Source organism: Capsella rubella, unplaced genomic scaffold, assembly GCF_000375325.1.
Source record: "Capsella rubella cultivar Monte Gargano unplaced genomic scaffold, Caprub1_0 scaffold_6, whole genome shotgun sequence".
In the NCBI taxonomy this organism is placed as follows: Eukaryota; Viridiplantae; Streptophyta; class Magnoliopsida; order Brassicales; family Brassicaceae; genus Capsella; species Capsella rubella.
This window is the reverse complement of record NW_006238918.1, coordinates 14,994,310-15,007,006: the sequence shown is the minus strand read 5'-3', so window position 1 is coordinate 15,007,006 and position 12,697 is coordinate 14,994,310. Positions and strand designations below refer to the sequence as shown.

At 37.6% G+C, this 12,697-nt stretch overlaps 4 protein-coding genes across 6 annotated transcripts; 1 reads left to right on the top strand and 3 right to left on the bottom strand.

The window, feature by feature from the left end:
• Positions 1–1,962: 1,962 nt before the first annotated feature.
• On the bottom strand, positions 1,963–4,432 carry LOC17882353 (AAA-ATPase At1g43910). Its single transcript, XM_023781203.1, has 3 exons — positions 3,709–4,432; positions 2,647–3,190; positions 1,963–2,554 (listed from the first exon to the last, which is right to left on the bottom strand). Exons 1-3 carry the CDS (start codon positions 4,149–4,151, stop codon positions 2,162–2,164), a joined length of 1,380 nt encoding a protein of 459 aa, XP_023636971.1. The 5' UTR covers positions 4,152–4,432; the 3' UTR covers positions 1,963–2,161.
• A 310-nt stretch (positions 4,433–4,742) lies between these two features.
• Positions 4,743–7,244, top strand: LOC17884463 (FBD-associated F-box protein At5g56370). Of its 3 annotated transcripts, XR_002833437.1 has the most exons (6): positions 4,743–4,808; positions 5,045–5,899; positions 5,979–6,110; positions 6,214–6,568; positions 6,677–6,739; positions 6,848–7,244. XR_002833437.1 is itself a non-coding variant. In XM_023781298.1 (4 exons), exons 2-4 carry the CDS (start codon positions 5,075–5,077, stop codon positions 6,490–6,492), a joined length of 1,032 nt encoding a protein of 343 aa, XP_023637066.1. In that variant the 5' UTR covers positions 4,743–4,808; positions 5,045–5,074; the 3' UTR covers positions 6,493–6,663. The 3 variants fall into 3 exon arrangements, 2 of the variants coding, with proteins under 2 accessions (XP_023637066.1, XP_023637065.1); XM_023781298.1 differs by lacking the exons at positions 6,677–6,739; positions 6,848–7,244 and having other exon boundaries at positions 6,418–6,663; XM_023781297.1 differs by lacking the exons at positions 6,677–6,739; positions 6,848–7,244 and having other exon boundaries at positions 6,214–6,663.
• LOC17881998 (sister chromatid cohesion 1 protein 3) lies at positions 6,819–9,994 on the bottom strand. The gene is made up of 13 exons (XM_023780365.1): positions 9,911–9,994; positions 9,529–9,796; positions 9,403–9,434; positions 9,259–9,323; positions 9,107–9,141; positions 8,572–9,011; positions 8,381–8,489; positions 8,168–8,304; positions 7,644–8,080; positions 7,410–7,526; positions 7,232–7,317; positions 7,008–7,143; positions 6,819–6,920 (listed from the first exon to the last, which is right to left on the bottom strand). Exons 1-13 carry the CDS (start codon positions 9,990–9,992, stop codon positions 6,819–6,821), a joined length of 2,046 nt encoding a protein of 681 aa, XP_023636133.1. The 5' UTR covers positions 9,993–9,994.
• A 361-nt stretch (positions 9,995–10,355) lies between these two features.
• LOC17883836 (AAA-ATPase At1g43910) lies at positions 10,356–12,312 on the bottom strand. Its single transcript, XM_023781190.1, has 3 exons — positions 11,839–12,312; positions 11,068–11,638; positions 10,356–10,973 (listed from the first exon to the last, which is right to left on the bottom strand). The coding sequence occupies exons 1-3, from the start codon at positions 12,279–12,281 to the stop codon at positions 10,575–10,577; spliced, it is 1,413 nt and encodes a 470-aa protein (XP_023636958.1). The 5' UTR covers positions 12,282–12,312; the 3' UTR covers positions 10,356–10,574.
• Between the last annotated feature and the right edge of the window lie 385 nt (positions 12,313–12,697).

Sequence of the window (12,697 nt, the reverse complement as noted above, 5' to 3'; positions counted from 1 at the left end):
TGATGTCTGGCCTTGTGATGGTAAGATAGAGTAGGCGTCCAATCAATTCTCTGTAAGTTGTTGGATTTGGCAAAGCATCTCCCATATCTTTCCTAAGATGTAGATTTGGATCCATAGGTATCGGACTTGGTTTACAACCTAGTAAACCTGCATCTTCAAGGAGATTCTGAGCATACTTCCTTTGGCAAACAGAGATTCCTTTAGCAGATCTTGATATCTCTAATCCCAGGAAAAACCTTGCTGGTCCTAAGTCTTTTATCTTGAATTTTGTCCTTAAAAGCTCTTTTAGACCTTCAACTGCTCTATCATCATTGCTAGCTATCATGATATCATCAACATAGACCAAAGCTGCAATGAATGATCCATTCTTCACTTTCACAAACAGAGTGTTATCTGCTGGCGATTGAACAAAGTTTGCTCCCAAAAACACAGATGAAAGTCTCTTGTACCATTGCCGTGAAGCTTGTTTTAAACCATAAAGAGACTTGCGAAGTCGACAAACCGGATTAGGGGGCAAATTTGTATCTGGTGGTGGTGTATAACCTTGTGGAAGGCTCATGAAGATCTCTTCATCCAACTCACCATGAAGGAAAGCATTAGACACATCCATCTGTGTCAAGCTCCATCCTTGTATAGCTGCCAAACCAAGTATAAACTTGACACTTGTTAGTTTTGCAACAGGTGAGAAAGTATCAATATAATCAATACCCTCTTGTTGTGTAAAACCTTGTGCCACTAATCTGGCCTTGTATCGCTCAACTGTTCCATCAGGGTTATACTTAATAGTAAACACCCATTTGCATCCAACCACATTCTTTCCAGATGGTAAAGTTTCAATATCCCAAGTGTGATTAAGCTCAAGAGCCTGAAGCTCTTCACCAGCTGCTTTAATCCATTTTTCTGATTTCATGGCTTGGGCAAAGGTTTTAGGTTCAGTTTCTAGACTATAAGAGAAAATATAAGATTGGTATTGGGGACTGAATTTATCAAGGGAAAGGACAGATTGTATTGGATATGGAGTAGTATGGGGTTTTGTGGGTTTCTGTTTAGGGGAAGGATAAGTAGGAGAAGGTGTAGAAACGGCTAGGATAGGTAACTGATGAGATATGGCTAGAGAACAGTGATACTGAGACAGATAACTAGGTGCTTTAACATTACGTTTAGGCCTAGCAATAAGTACAGAATCACTATCTATTCCATGAGTATCTACAGTATTATTATTTTGAATGGTACTAGGGACTATAGGTGCAGAAGATGATATATCAGTATGCATATGCAATTCAGATGCAGTTTCATCATCATTATCATCAAACATGGACAAAGAATCAACAAAATGTAAAGGTGCAGGCATTGGTAAAATTGTATTAGGAAACATATCAACAGACTTGTGTAAGTATTCAGATGTTTTAAAAGGAAAAACAATTTCATGAAAGACAATATTGCGAGAGATAGAAACTGAATGAGACTCTAAATCTAGCACTTTATAACCTTTGTAACCGGATGGATAACCTAAGAAAACACAAGGTTTACTTCTAGGTGTGAATTTATTTCGAGTATGAACAGGTGTAGAAACAAAACAGAGACAACCAAAGTTCTTTAAAAGACTGTAATCCGGTTCTTTATGACATAGTAATTCAAAAGGAGATTTATGGTTTAACAATGGTGAAGGTAACCTGGCTCTGATACCATATTGAAGTTTTCTGATACACCGGAACTTGACATTGAAGAGAGGAGTGAAGAAGGAGAGTGAAGCTCGTAACAAACTTTATTATTGATGTAAAAGAATATTACAAAGCTTAATCTGAAATTAGAGTATACACAGAGTATTTATACTCTTTCTAATACTAAGCTAAACCAAGATCTTAACCAGAAATAACCGGTTCTAATAACCATCCAAGTATCTAATAGCTAGGGTTATAAGCTAGAGTTTGATTAGGGTTTTACTAGACAACATTTTTTCCTTTTTCTTTTGTTTCTATTAATGTTTTCAAATAAAAATAAACGGTTACAAGTTATGACTAAGTCATAGTCTTTTGCATAATTTGAAAGAGTGGAAGAAACTTTAGCATACATAAAGCATAAATATGACAATTCTTGACCTGTAGCAAGCTTGTACCTAGTTATTTAGTGTTAAACTACTACTTCCATGGATACTTAAGCTTCATGCTTCTGCTTCTTTAATATCAAAATCAACACTCTCCTTAGTCATCTTTTTTCTTTCAAGAAACTCAATAAGACCCTTAAGCGCAACATCCGGATTCTTGCTGGCCATAAGCTGCTCTGTGATTTCAGCTGGAGTTGCTTTCACTTCAAGGAACATCTTCTCAAGAGGCTCAAACAAATTGTGATCTTCGGTTTCAAGATACAGTGCAGCGAGTTTCTTGAAAACAACAGGCGTACAATAGTCCATGAGTATATGAACATCCATCCTTCCTGGTCTCAACAATGCTGGATCGAGTTTCTCCTTGTGATTTGTTGTGAATATTATGATTCGTTCCTCTACACAGCTTGACCACAATCCATCAACAAAGTTAAGTAGACCAGACAAAGTTACCTGATCCAAAAAGACAAGAACAGAACACAAAATCAGAGAAACTGAGTCGAGATAAAGTATAATTAATTATTTAGTGTATCACTCCCTGGAACCTTAGGATCCTTCTTCTTTTTCATATCCTGATTCTCATCATCTTCTTTATCCTCGTCTCTAGCATCTGCTCCACTACAATCAAGATCTTCCATGAGAAGAATGGAACGGTTCTCAGTCATAGTGAGAATCTGTCTAAGCATTTCATCATGTTTAACACTCTGAATCTGAAGATCATAGATATTAAAGTTCATGTGGTTAGCAATTGCAGCAACAAGCGATGATTTCCCGGTTCCAGGTGGACCGTAAAGAAGATAACCACGTTTCCAAGCTCGTCCGACGGATTTGTAGAAGTCTTTTCCACTGGAGAAAGCGTCTAGGTCACGGATCAATGTATTCTTGAGCTCAGGTTCCATTGCTAGGGTTTCAAACGTCGTGTGATGTTGAAAAATTGCTGATTCCCATCTTTCACATTTTGAATTGTAAGTGTTGATATTGAGATTTTCTCTGTGTGTCAATAACTTCACCGATGACTTGGCAATATATGTGAAGTAATCCGACATAATCTTCTCTCTAAACTCCTTCTTACACGTCAAATGAAAGTACCTGAAACCAAAATACAACATCATCAAATTACCAAAAAAACAGTCAGAACACGAAGAATCCAAAAAGTACTTACACACTCAGATTAGAATAGAGTACAATTAGAAGAAAACAAATCACAAAATCAGTGTCAGAAATACAAAGTAACTACAAAACAAAGGATAAAAAAACGTAAATGACTCTCAAAATAAAGATTCCAGTGAAAAACAAAAAAACAAATTTTAGAGATCTGTAATTCTGTATTGAGAATTTAACGTCAAAAATACGAATTAATTACATAGTAAGCGTAATTGGACACAAATTAGAAAAGTATCCTATAAAACAAACAAACAAAAAAAAATAAAGTTTGTAAGGGGTTATGTTTGATTTTTGTTTATTTCTTATGATTCTTGTAGAATATCTTAGAAGTAACTGGACTCAGATTATATGTTTGTCGTAATATATACGGACTCAAATGAGAAGAGCGACAGAAAAAGAAAAAAGCAACCAAATTTCTAGGGTTACATGTTGAGAAAAGCTACCTTTTTTGGTATTTTTGGTGAGGATTGTTGTCTCTATCAGAGAGAAGAGTCCATTCAAGAGGAATCCCTTCGAAATCATCTGTGATTTTGGCTTTTACGGGTATTCCAAATTTGGGTTTAGCCATGGGATCCTTGAGGTTGCTGGAGCTGACGAGGAGACTTCCGGTGGAGATTCTTGTGAGAAGAGTCGGCAAGTAAACTTGAGCCGCACGGAAAGTTTGGTTTGTGACGTAATCGCTCTGTTCTTCGATGATGAAGGTGAAATTAGGGTTGAAATAGGAAGAGAAGTAGTCTGTGAATTTGGAGACGATGAAGTGACGGATCTTGGCTGGAAGGATCTCATGGAGAATGGTTCTGAAGACGATCGTGAAGGCAGAGAGAGATGTGTAGATCGAGAAAATTGCAGAGAGTGAAGGGATTTTGGTGAAGAAACTAGACACCATTGATGTGAACTGAAGAAGATGGTGTGTGTGTGTGTGTGTGTGGATTAAGCAAAAGTGAGTGGGTGTTGTGTGTTTAAGAGAGAATGAGACAAATTTGAGGAGAAACTTTTCGAGTACTATTTTAGAAATGGGAAGGTTAGAGAGTAAGTTCGTGGTTTCCTCTTACGGAAAGAGATGTTTTCTTGGTTAAGCTTACGGAAAGATGTGTTATGTTCAATGAATGTTGATAGGTTACTACTTAATAGAGAAACAGTAGTAAGGCTATTACTGAAATGTATTTAGTATTTACCATCAAGAGCCTCACCAACATGTGAGCTTGTCTTCAACTACTGAAATTATGTAACCAAGAAAGAAGAACCTTTGAATCCCAAACTGTTTTGTTGCAATGGCTTTTAAGCTTTTTCTTGTAACGGCTAAAATATTGAGTGTCAAAGAGTTTAATTAGGTAGGGATTATGATTATTTTTATTATTATAGTATTTATTAAAAAAAGCTCCATAAAAATGTGTTATTTAAGAGTATAAATTCTACAAATCGTTTCGATCTTGGGATAACTAATAATTAAGGGCGGCATAATTAATAATTAGGGTTCCAATTCCAAGGTTAACCATTTCTTCGTCTCTTGAGATTGTGAGTAGCAGCGTCGGACGATTTTAGGGTATTTTTCAATCTCTGTAGTGCGGGTTTTGCTTAGATTGGATTCCTCTGTTTCCTCTGTTTTTTTCCAGTCTAGGTGAACTTAGGAAAGCATCAAACTTTGAACTTCATTAGCGCTTCCTTCTTCTTTTTGGATATTTTCGTGTTCTTCTCAAGTTTATACAGATTCAAAAAATACAAAAACTTGAGTTCATGTCTCCTCATTTCTGATTTGGTGTCATTTCTCTGTTTCGACAGGAAAAAAAAATTTATTGGATTGGAATCCCTATGGACAGAATCAGTTTCTTGCCTGATGATTTCCTGTTGCATATACTTTCATTGCTTACCACAAAAGATGTCTTGAAGACAAGTCTTTTGTCGAAACGATGGCGGAATCTTTGGAAGTTGGTGCCCAAACTCGACTACATCGATTTTAGAAAAAAGAATGATGCTGATCATGGGAGATTTCTCCTGTTTGTGGACAGGTCTTTGCAATTAAACACGGCTCCAATCTTAGAGAGTTTATCTTTCAAGTTTCATTGGCGGCATTGCAGTGACGTTGATATCGGATTTTGGGTTAGAATTGCAGCCAAACGAGGTTTACGCCATTTCGATTACTGTCCTTGCACTCTTCATGAGCCTAGCAGATTACCACAAAGCTTGTTCACCTGCGGGACACTCGTGGTACTTAAACTCACCAATGTATCGCTTGCGGATGTTAAATTCCCTGTTAGTTTCCCGTTACTCAAAGTGTTGCATCTTCATTGGCTGATTTACTTAGACGATGAAACCCCTCAGAAGCTTTTGTCAAGCTGCAAAATTCTTGAAGAATTGGTCGTGGACCGACAAAGGAATGACAATGTAACAACCATTCCTATAAATGTGCCTTCATTACTAAAGTTAGTCTATATTGGAGAATCTAATGAAGAAGTGTTTGAGTTGAATGCTCCTTCTTTGAAGTGCTTAGAGGTTAAAGATGTTGGTTACGAGTGTATGGTTGAGGATATGCCTGAGATCGTGACTGCAAATGTGGAGGCTATCTATTCGAATACCGACGACATCTTGGGTGCTCTTACATCAGTCAAACGCCTCTCGCTATGTTTACCTTCAGAGGTAAATAGTACTAAATACTTTGAGAGTAGATAACCAAATTACATAGTTTTTTTTTAGTCTTCTATGATTCTATTTGCAGTCGCCGTATCCTACTGGTAAAATCTTCCACCAGCTTGTAGACTTGGAGTACTGCACATGTGATACAGAATGGGATCAACTTATCACTCTTCTCAATCAAACTCCAAAACTACGAGCTCTCAAACTCAATGAGGTAAAGCACTTCACCCTTATAAACTTTTTGGGTGTCAGGGGATTTTGGTCTCCGCTCTAAATCTCTAATCTTTAGTATTGGTCTAATGATATGTCCTCATCAGAGACATGGCTGTTTTTTTGGAGAACTAAGGCTTCATTGGGATGAGCCAAGTTCTGTTCCTGAAACGTTGAAGTCCGGACTTGAAACTTTCGAGTATAGAAACTACAGAGGATGGAATGCAGAGAAACAATTTGCAAAGTTTATCTTGAAAAATTCTTGTCGTTTAAAGAGGGCTGTTTTCTCACCAGTGGTCACCAATTTGCAGAAGAAACATGGAATGCTCATAGAGTTGGCTCTTTTGTCCAGAGGTTCAACGACGTGTCAGCTCGTCTTTGGCTAAAAAATCTGAAACCAGCTGAATTCAGAAACAGCTTTATTGCATCTCTTAAAAACCATCTGCTCTGATCCTCTACATGGTCAAGCCTTTTCTTCTTTGTTGACTTTCGCCTTTATTTCAAGTAAATTAGTGCTAAAATGATTAGTTTTATCAAGGGATCACATGGTTTTCTTTGTCTCTTTTTCAGTCATCGTGAATTTTATCGATAAAACTATATTGGAATACAGGATGTGATTCTGTGAATGATTTGGTAATACAAAAGCTAACGTATTAACAATTTTAAAATTTTGCTAAAGCCTAGAGTTAAGCTTCTCTAATTCCATCATTATTCACAGTTTCACCTTTGAAGAAAGTGCAGGCATCAGCTTCAGAGTTATATCGCTGTAAGGTTGGTCTTGCTTCATATCTATAAGTCCTCTAGACTTCAATACCTGCATAACAAAACAACCCATCTCAGTTAGAGGCAATGTACAGAGGAATATATAGAAGGGCCAAATTTTGTATTGAGAATCAATCACCAGTGTCTCGTAGAACATGCGAGCAGCTATCTTCCTTGTCTTTCCTTCCAAGATCTTGCTCAAACTTAGATCTTCCGATGGATGGCTTGAATTAGGACTACTTGAAGAACGTTCTGTAATATACTCAGCCACGGCTCTGCAATGTTTAATGAAAATGTTACAAGTTAGTAGAGAAACAGTACGGCTCATAAAATGCTATGTGTGGTTTGTTTGAATCTGTATACCTTGTTCTTCCTGAAAGACCATCAAAATCTTGTGTACTCGGTGATCTTACCGGGGTATTGCCACCTACTTCTAGGAAAGAAAGTTCCTGTATGGAACAGCCAAATGGTATTTGGTATCAATGTCAGCAGAAGACCAAGAATGGTTAAAACAAAACACTTGAAAAATGTGAAAGCAAACCTCGCCCGTCATTTCAGGAATAGCTGAAAGCCCCGGGTTTCTTAATCCAGGAAGATCCTCTGGAACTGTCGAAGTTGAAGGCTCTGTTCTATAAGATCTTGTCTCCCAAGGTCCCGGCTGAGTGGTGAAGTCATCACTTCTGTAAGGTGAAGAAGATCTTGGAGGTGGTGATGGCATGTACTCAGGTATATCTTCTGGATTTTTAAAAGTTGAAGGCTTTGTTCTATAAGATACTGTCTCCCAAGTTTGAGGCTGAGTGGTGAAGTCATCACTTCTATAAGGTGAAGATCTTGGAGGTGGAGACGGGATGTAGTTAGGGAAACCACCATCCCTGAAATGTTCGATTCCCATGTCATCATTACTAAATGACTGAGGAGATTGTGATTCTGCTGCTACATACTTTTCATGCACGGATTGAGGATCTCCAACACCTTGGACATCTTCAGTTTGCTGACTTGGAGACCTCAGAACCGTACTATCTAGTTTGGTAGAATCATGAGCTAAAGATTGTGGAACTGGAGAGGCCGGGTTAATTTCTGTTTCAGCTTCTTGAGTAGGAGATGATGCAGGTACAGATGCAGGCTCTTGAAAAGTTTCATCAGTAACAGCGAGATATGGTTTTGAAGCTACACAGTCCTTATCAAAGAGACTGCGTAAAACATTTGAGAAGCCTGCAAGTAAACATATAGAGAGTCAATACTCATTCTACAAAAATAAAGGGCAAAAGAAGGTAAATGAGAGAGTGATTGAGAAATTACCAGTAAACAAAGAATGATTGAAAAGTTGATTCTTCTTTGATTGGTTATCTAGTCTCCAAAAACCAACTCTAGATGAAGGCAACTTCTTTCTCTTACGAACAGTATTAGTAGGATCTTCAAGCCTTTTTTTAATGATCCTGTCCAAATTCATTCATCAGTATGCAACAGGTAATGAAATAAACAAAGTCACAGAAGCAATGGAAAAGTTATTACTTGTTAGATAATAATACTCTGGCCTCATCATAGTGCTTCCTCTTCCTTGGCCTTGTTTGTGGTGGAGGAGGAGTCGTTGGCTGAAGAACCAGTTCAGGTGATGGATGCACTTAACATAAAAAAAAAAACCAAAATGTTAATAAGATGATGATGGTTAAGCATGAAATTATCAAACTATGCTGTTTACTCACCAAAATTTGCAGGTTCTTCTCCAGAACCAACAAAAGATGGAGATCCTAAGCGAAGCTCAAATGTTGAATGCCCTCTAGAATTCAACACTTCTTCTTCAAAACTAGGGACAGTGGTTTCCTGATCCTTCAAAGTTTCATCTAAAGATTCAGTGTGTTCAACTCTGACATTATGTTGTTGTGCATTATATGATGGATGGGACACAGGGCTCAAAGCGTGTGCAGCATCACGTCTTTTCTCAATCTCGGGAACACTTCCAGGAGAACTGGTATTGCTTCTCTCATTAGTGGGATTGAGCGCTTCAGTCAAGTTACTTGGTCTATAGGTTCCAGTATCTAGAGCAACATTGAACTTTCCTAGTTCATTGTTTGGTCCACCCTCATAAGCCATTTCAACATCAGTTTCTCCAAGATTCTCACTCACAGGAGGTACTGTGACTTGGCTGCTTAATTCATACAAAGAGATGACCGCATGAAAAAGACATATACATGAACATATAATGAAGATAATGAAATAGGTATAGTAGAGGAGCCTCACTCGACATCCATCTGGTTAGTTTCTGGAATGATGTCCTGTAATAAATAATTACACATAGAAAATTAAATTTTCCTTCAATAACATGTTCTTGGAGACATGAAAACTGTTAAGAGTCAACTTCAAAGTCATAAGGACACAAGCAGGAATCTTACCTCGTCAAATGTAATAGCAACATAAGGATCAACGCCAGTCGGAATTTGATCTGCAAAATCAACATAACCATCATAATAAACACCTAGAATCATGGTATGATGCAATTTTCCAAAAATACAAAAAAAAAGGTGTAGAAATGGTACCTTTCTCACTAAAAAGATGATTATCGAATTCCCTAGGATTTACAAGAAAAAAAGAAACGTTCTAAGATCTCTCAAGCTTTACAAGAACAAAATAAACTATAATAAACAGTGAAAAAAGATGGATACATGTCGACAGTGTCATGATCTTCCAAGTCAAGCTCGTCCAAATGAAGTGTATGAGGCAAAGTTATCAACTCAACGGGTGCCTTTCTCACATCCTCTGGCAAGTTAACTTGTGGAATAGTAAGAGCCTTCTCTAACTTAGTACGAAGGTGATTATAATCACTGTACATATGATCGAGTTTCTTTGAAAGTATTCGCGCTACACCAACTCGAATGGCACCTAACATTATGGCTGACATTGGTAGTAACTGTTCAGGATCCATTATAAGATCTGCAAAGACAATTACATAATCCTCAAAATTTACGAAATGGAATTAACAGTTCCTGCATATACTCAACAAGCGAATTGATGATAATTCAAACTACTAGAAGAGGAAAGACGAACCAACTGTTTCGGGTATGTTCATGGCTTTGTACTGACACTTGTTGAGGAGATGTGGCACGTGAGCGGCGAGCCACAGCGTCATCACTGAACTCTTTGGAGGCTTACGATAAGCTTTATTATGCGGATTAAACATTTTGTGCTTCCGTTTTTAAAATGAGTGACAAGTCGAAAGATCCGATGTAGAAATTGATTGGAAAATTGAAGTAACCGTGAACTAAAAGCAAGAAACCCTAAGTTTGTGAAAAGAATCAATATCGAAATACAGGGGACGAAGACAGAGGTTTTTAGGGTTTTATGTGATTTTGGAGAGCAAGAAAGAGATTTTAATTGCGCGGGAAATTAAAAAATGTTCAGTGGCGCTAAATCATATTATAGGCAAAGGGAATATTTGCATTTTTAGAATTTTAAAATTAGTAAATATCATTTATAGTTAGAGATACTCAAATCTTTTTGAATTTTAATTTAGTATTAGTCCAATAGTAAGTTTCTTAAACCAAGCTTGCAGATTACATCGATGAAGAAGAGCTACTTAATTACTAAACCATAAATCCCAAATATGAAACAGAGTCATATATAGAGAGAGAGCTACATAACTACACATATACCTTGAAGCTTATTTAGTGGTAAACTACTACTTCCAAGTCTTCCATGGATCCTTGAAGGTTCATGCTTCTGCTTCTTTAATCTCAGAATCTACTGAGTCATTATCCTTAGTCAACTTCTTGGTTTGAAGAAACTCAACAAGAACCTTAAGCGTGACATCTGGATTCATGCTTACCATAAGCTGCTCTGTGACCTCAGCTGGAGTTGCATTCACCTCAAGCAACGCCTTCTCAATGGGCTCAAACAAAACGTGTTCTTCGACGTCGAGATACAATGCAGCGAGTTTCTTGAAAACAGTAGGCGTACAATAGTCCATGAGAATATGAACATCCATCCTTCCTGGTCTCAGCAATGCGGGATCGAGTTTATCCTTGTGATTGGTCGTGAAGACGATGATCCGTTCCTCTACACAGCTTGACCATAACCCGTCTACAAAGTTTAGTAGACCAGCCAAAGTTACCTAAACAACAACAAAACAGAATCAGAACATAATTATTCAGAAATAGTTTGTGGATATTGATGAATCTTATGTATATAACTCAGTTACACATAACCTGATCAGGATCCTTCTTCTTCTTCTTCTTCTCCTTGTTCTGATTCTGGCCACGTTCTTCGTCAACTTTATCCTCGTTTCTACAAGAAGCATCCGCTCCAGAACAATCAAGATCTTCGATGAGAAGGATTGAGCGGTTCTCAGTCATAGTGAGGATCTGTCTAAGCATCGCATCATCTTTAACGCTCTGGATCTGAAGATCATAGATATTATAGTTCATGTGATTAGCAATGGCAGCAACAAGGGATGATTTCCCGGTTCCAGGCGGACCGTGAAGAAGATAACCGCGTTTCCAAGCTCGTCCCACGGTTTTGAAGAAGTCTTTTCTTTTGGAGAAAGCGTCTAGGTCACAGATCAATGAGTTCTTGAGCTCAGGTTCCATTGCCAGTGTTTCAAACGTTGTGTGATGTTGGAAGATCGTTGATTCCCATTCATGGAACTCTGGATTGTAACTGTGGATCTTGAGATTGTCTCTGTTTGCCAATATCTTCACTGATGATTCAGCAATATACGTGAAGTAATCTGACATTATCTTGTCCTTAAACTCCTTCTTACATGTCAAATGAAAGTACCTAAAAACCCAACATCAAATATTTACAAGTTAATGTCAGAATACAAACTATGACAAAACATAAAGCACATAAGAGTAAAACGTAAGTAAGCTCAGGTGAATGAAAGATAAACTTTTAGGGTTTCTTTTCTAAAATCCCTAAATCTTAGGGTTTCTTGTGTAACATCCCCAAATTTTTAGGGTTTAGAGCTGAGAAGTTACCGTCTCTGTCTGTTCTGGGGAGGAATAGTATCTTTTTCAGAGTGAAGAGTCCATTCAAGAGGAATCCCTTCGAACTCATCGGTAATTTTGGCTTTAACCGGGATCCCGAAATTTGGTTTAGCCGTGGGGTTCTTGAGGTCGCTGGAACTGACGAGGAGACTTCCGGTGGAGATACCTGCGAGAAGGGTCGGCAAGTAAACTTGAGCAGCACGGAAAGTCTGGTTGATGACGTAATCGCAGTGCTCCTCGATGACGAAAGTGAAACTGGAGCTGAAATAAGAAGAGAAGCAGTCTGTGAACTTGGAGACGATGAAGTCACGGATCTTGGCTGGAAGGATCTCATGGAGAATGGTTCTGAAGAGGATCGTGAAGGCAGAGAGAGATGTGTAGATCGAGAAGATTACAGAGAGTGAAGGGATTTTAGTGAAGAAACTAGACGCCATTGTTGGTGTGAATCGAAGAAAAAGTGAGTGGGTTTTGCAATTGTGTGTGTGTGTTTAATAAGAAGAGAGAAGAGAAAAAGTGGGAAGCAAGTTTTCGAGTTGCTATTTTAGGTATTGGTGAAAGGGAAGCTTATAGAATAAACATCTACTACTACATGACATCTACTACATTGCTCAATTTATTAAAATTTTCATTTGTATTTTTATGAACTGATTTAATACCAAAGAACCTTTGACTTTTAACCAAACCAACGCCGTTTTAAATTAATAATTTGCTCTAATTTGTTTATTAAAAAAATGCTGAAAACAAATAATTTCTCTTTAAAAAAAATTAATAATAATAATAATTCCTCTTTTTATTGTTCAACTAATTTAATAAGATTAGAGATAATTGGATAATAATGAAAAGTAAGCAC

Bases quoted from the DNA above. Each gene is read 5' to 3' on its own strand.
- LOC17882353 (XM_023781203.1), bottom strand. From the start codon at position 4,151: ATGGTGTCTAGTTTCTTCACCAAAATCCCTTCACTCTCTGCAATTTTC. The intron at 3,191-3,708 runs GTAGCTTTTCTC...TTTTGGTTTCAG, and splicing joins CACCAAAAATACCAAAAAAG to GTACTTTCATTTGACGTGTA. The intron at 2,555-2,646 runs GTTCCAGGGAGT...TTTTTGGATCAG, and splicing joins AAAAGAAGAAGGATCCTAAG to GTAACTTTGTCTGGTCTACT.
- LOC17884463 (XM_023781297.1), top strand. From the start codon at position 5,075: ATGGACAGAATCAGTTTCTTGCCTGATGATTTCCTGTTGCATATACTT. The intron at 5,900-5,978 runs GTAAATAGTACT...TTCTATTTGCAG, and splicing joins CGCTATGTTTACCTTCAGAG to TCGCCGTATCCTACTGGTAA. The intron at 6,111-6,213 runs GTAAAGCACTTC...TGTCCTCATCAG, and splicing joins GAGCTCTCAAACTCAATGAG to AGACATGGCTGTTTTTTTGG.
- LOC17881998 (XM_023780365.1), bottom strand. From the start codon at position 9,992: ATGACGCTGTGGCTCGCCGCTCACGTGCCACATCTCCTCAACAAGTGT. The intron at 9,012-9,106 runs GTGAGGCTCCTC...TGAATTAAGCAG, and splicing joins ACTAACCAGATGGATGTCGA to CCAAGTCACAGTACCTCCTG. The intron at 7,318-7,409 runs GTTTGCTTTCAC...TGTTCCATACAG, and splicing joins TTCCTGAAATGACGGGCGAG to GAACTTTCTTTCCTAGAAGT.
- LOC17883836 (XM_023781190.1), bottom strand. From the start codon at position 12,281: ATGGCGTCTAGTTTCTTCACTAAAATCCCTTCACTCTCTGTAATCTTC. The intron at 11,639-11,838 runs GTAACTTCTCAG...TTGGGTTTTTAG, and splicing joins CCCCAGAACAGACAGAGACG to GTACTTTCATTTGACATGTA. The intron at 10,974-11,067 runs GTTATGTGTAAC...GTTGTTGTTTAG, and splicing joins AGAAGAAGGATCCTGATCAG to GTAACTTTGGCTGGTCTACT.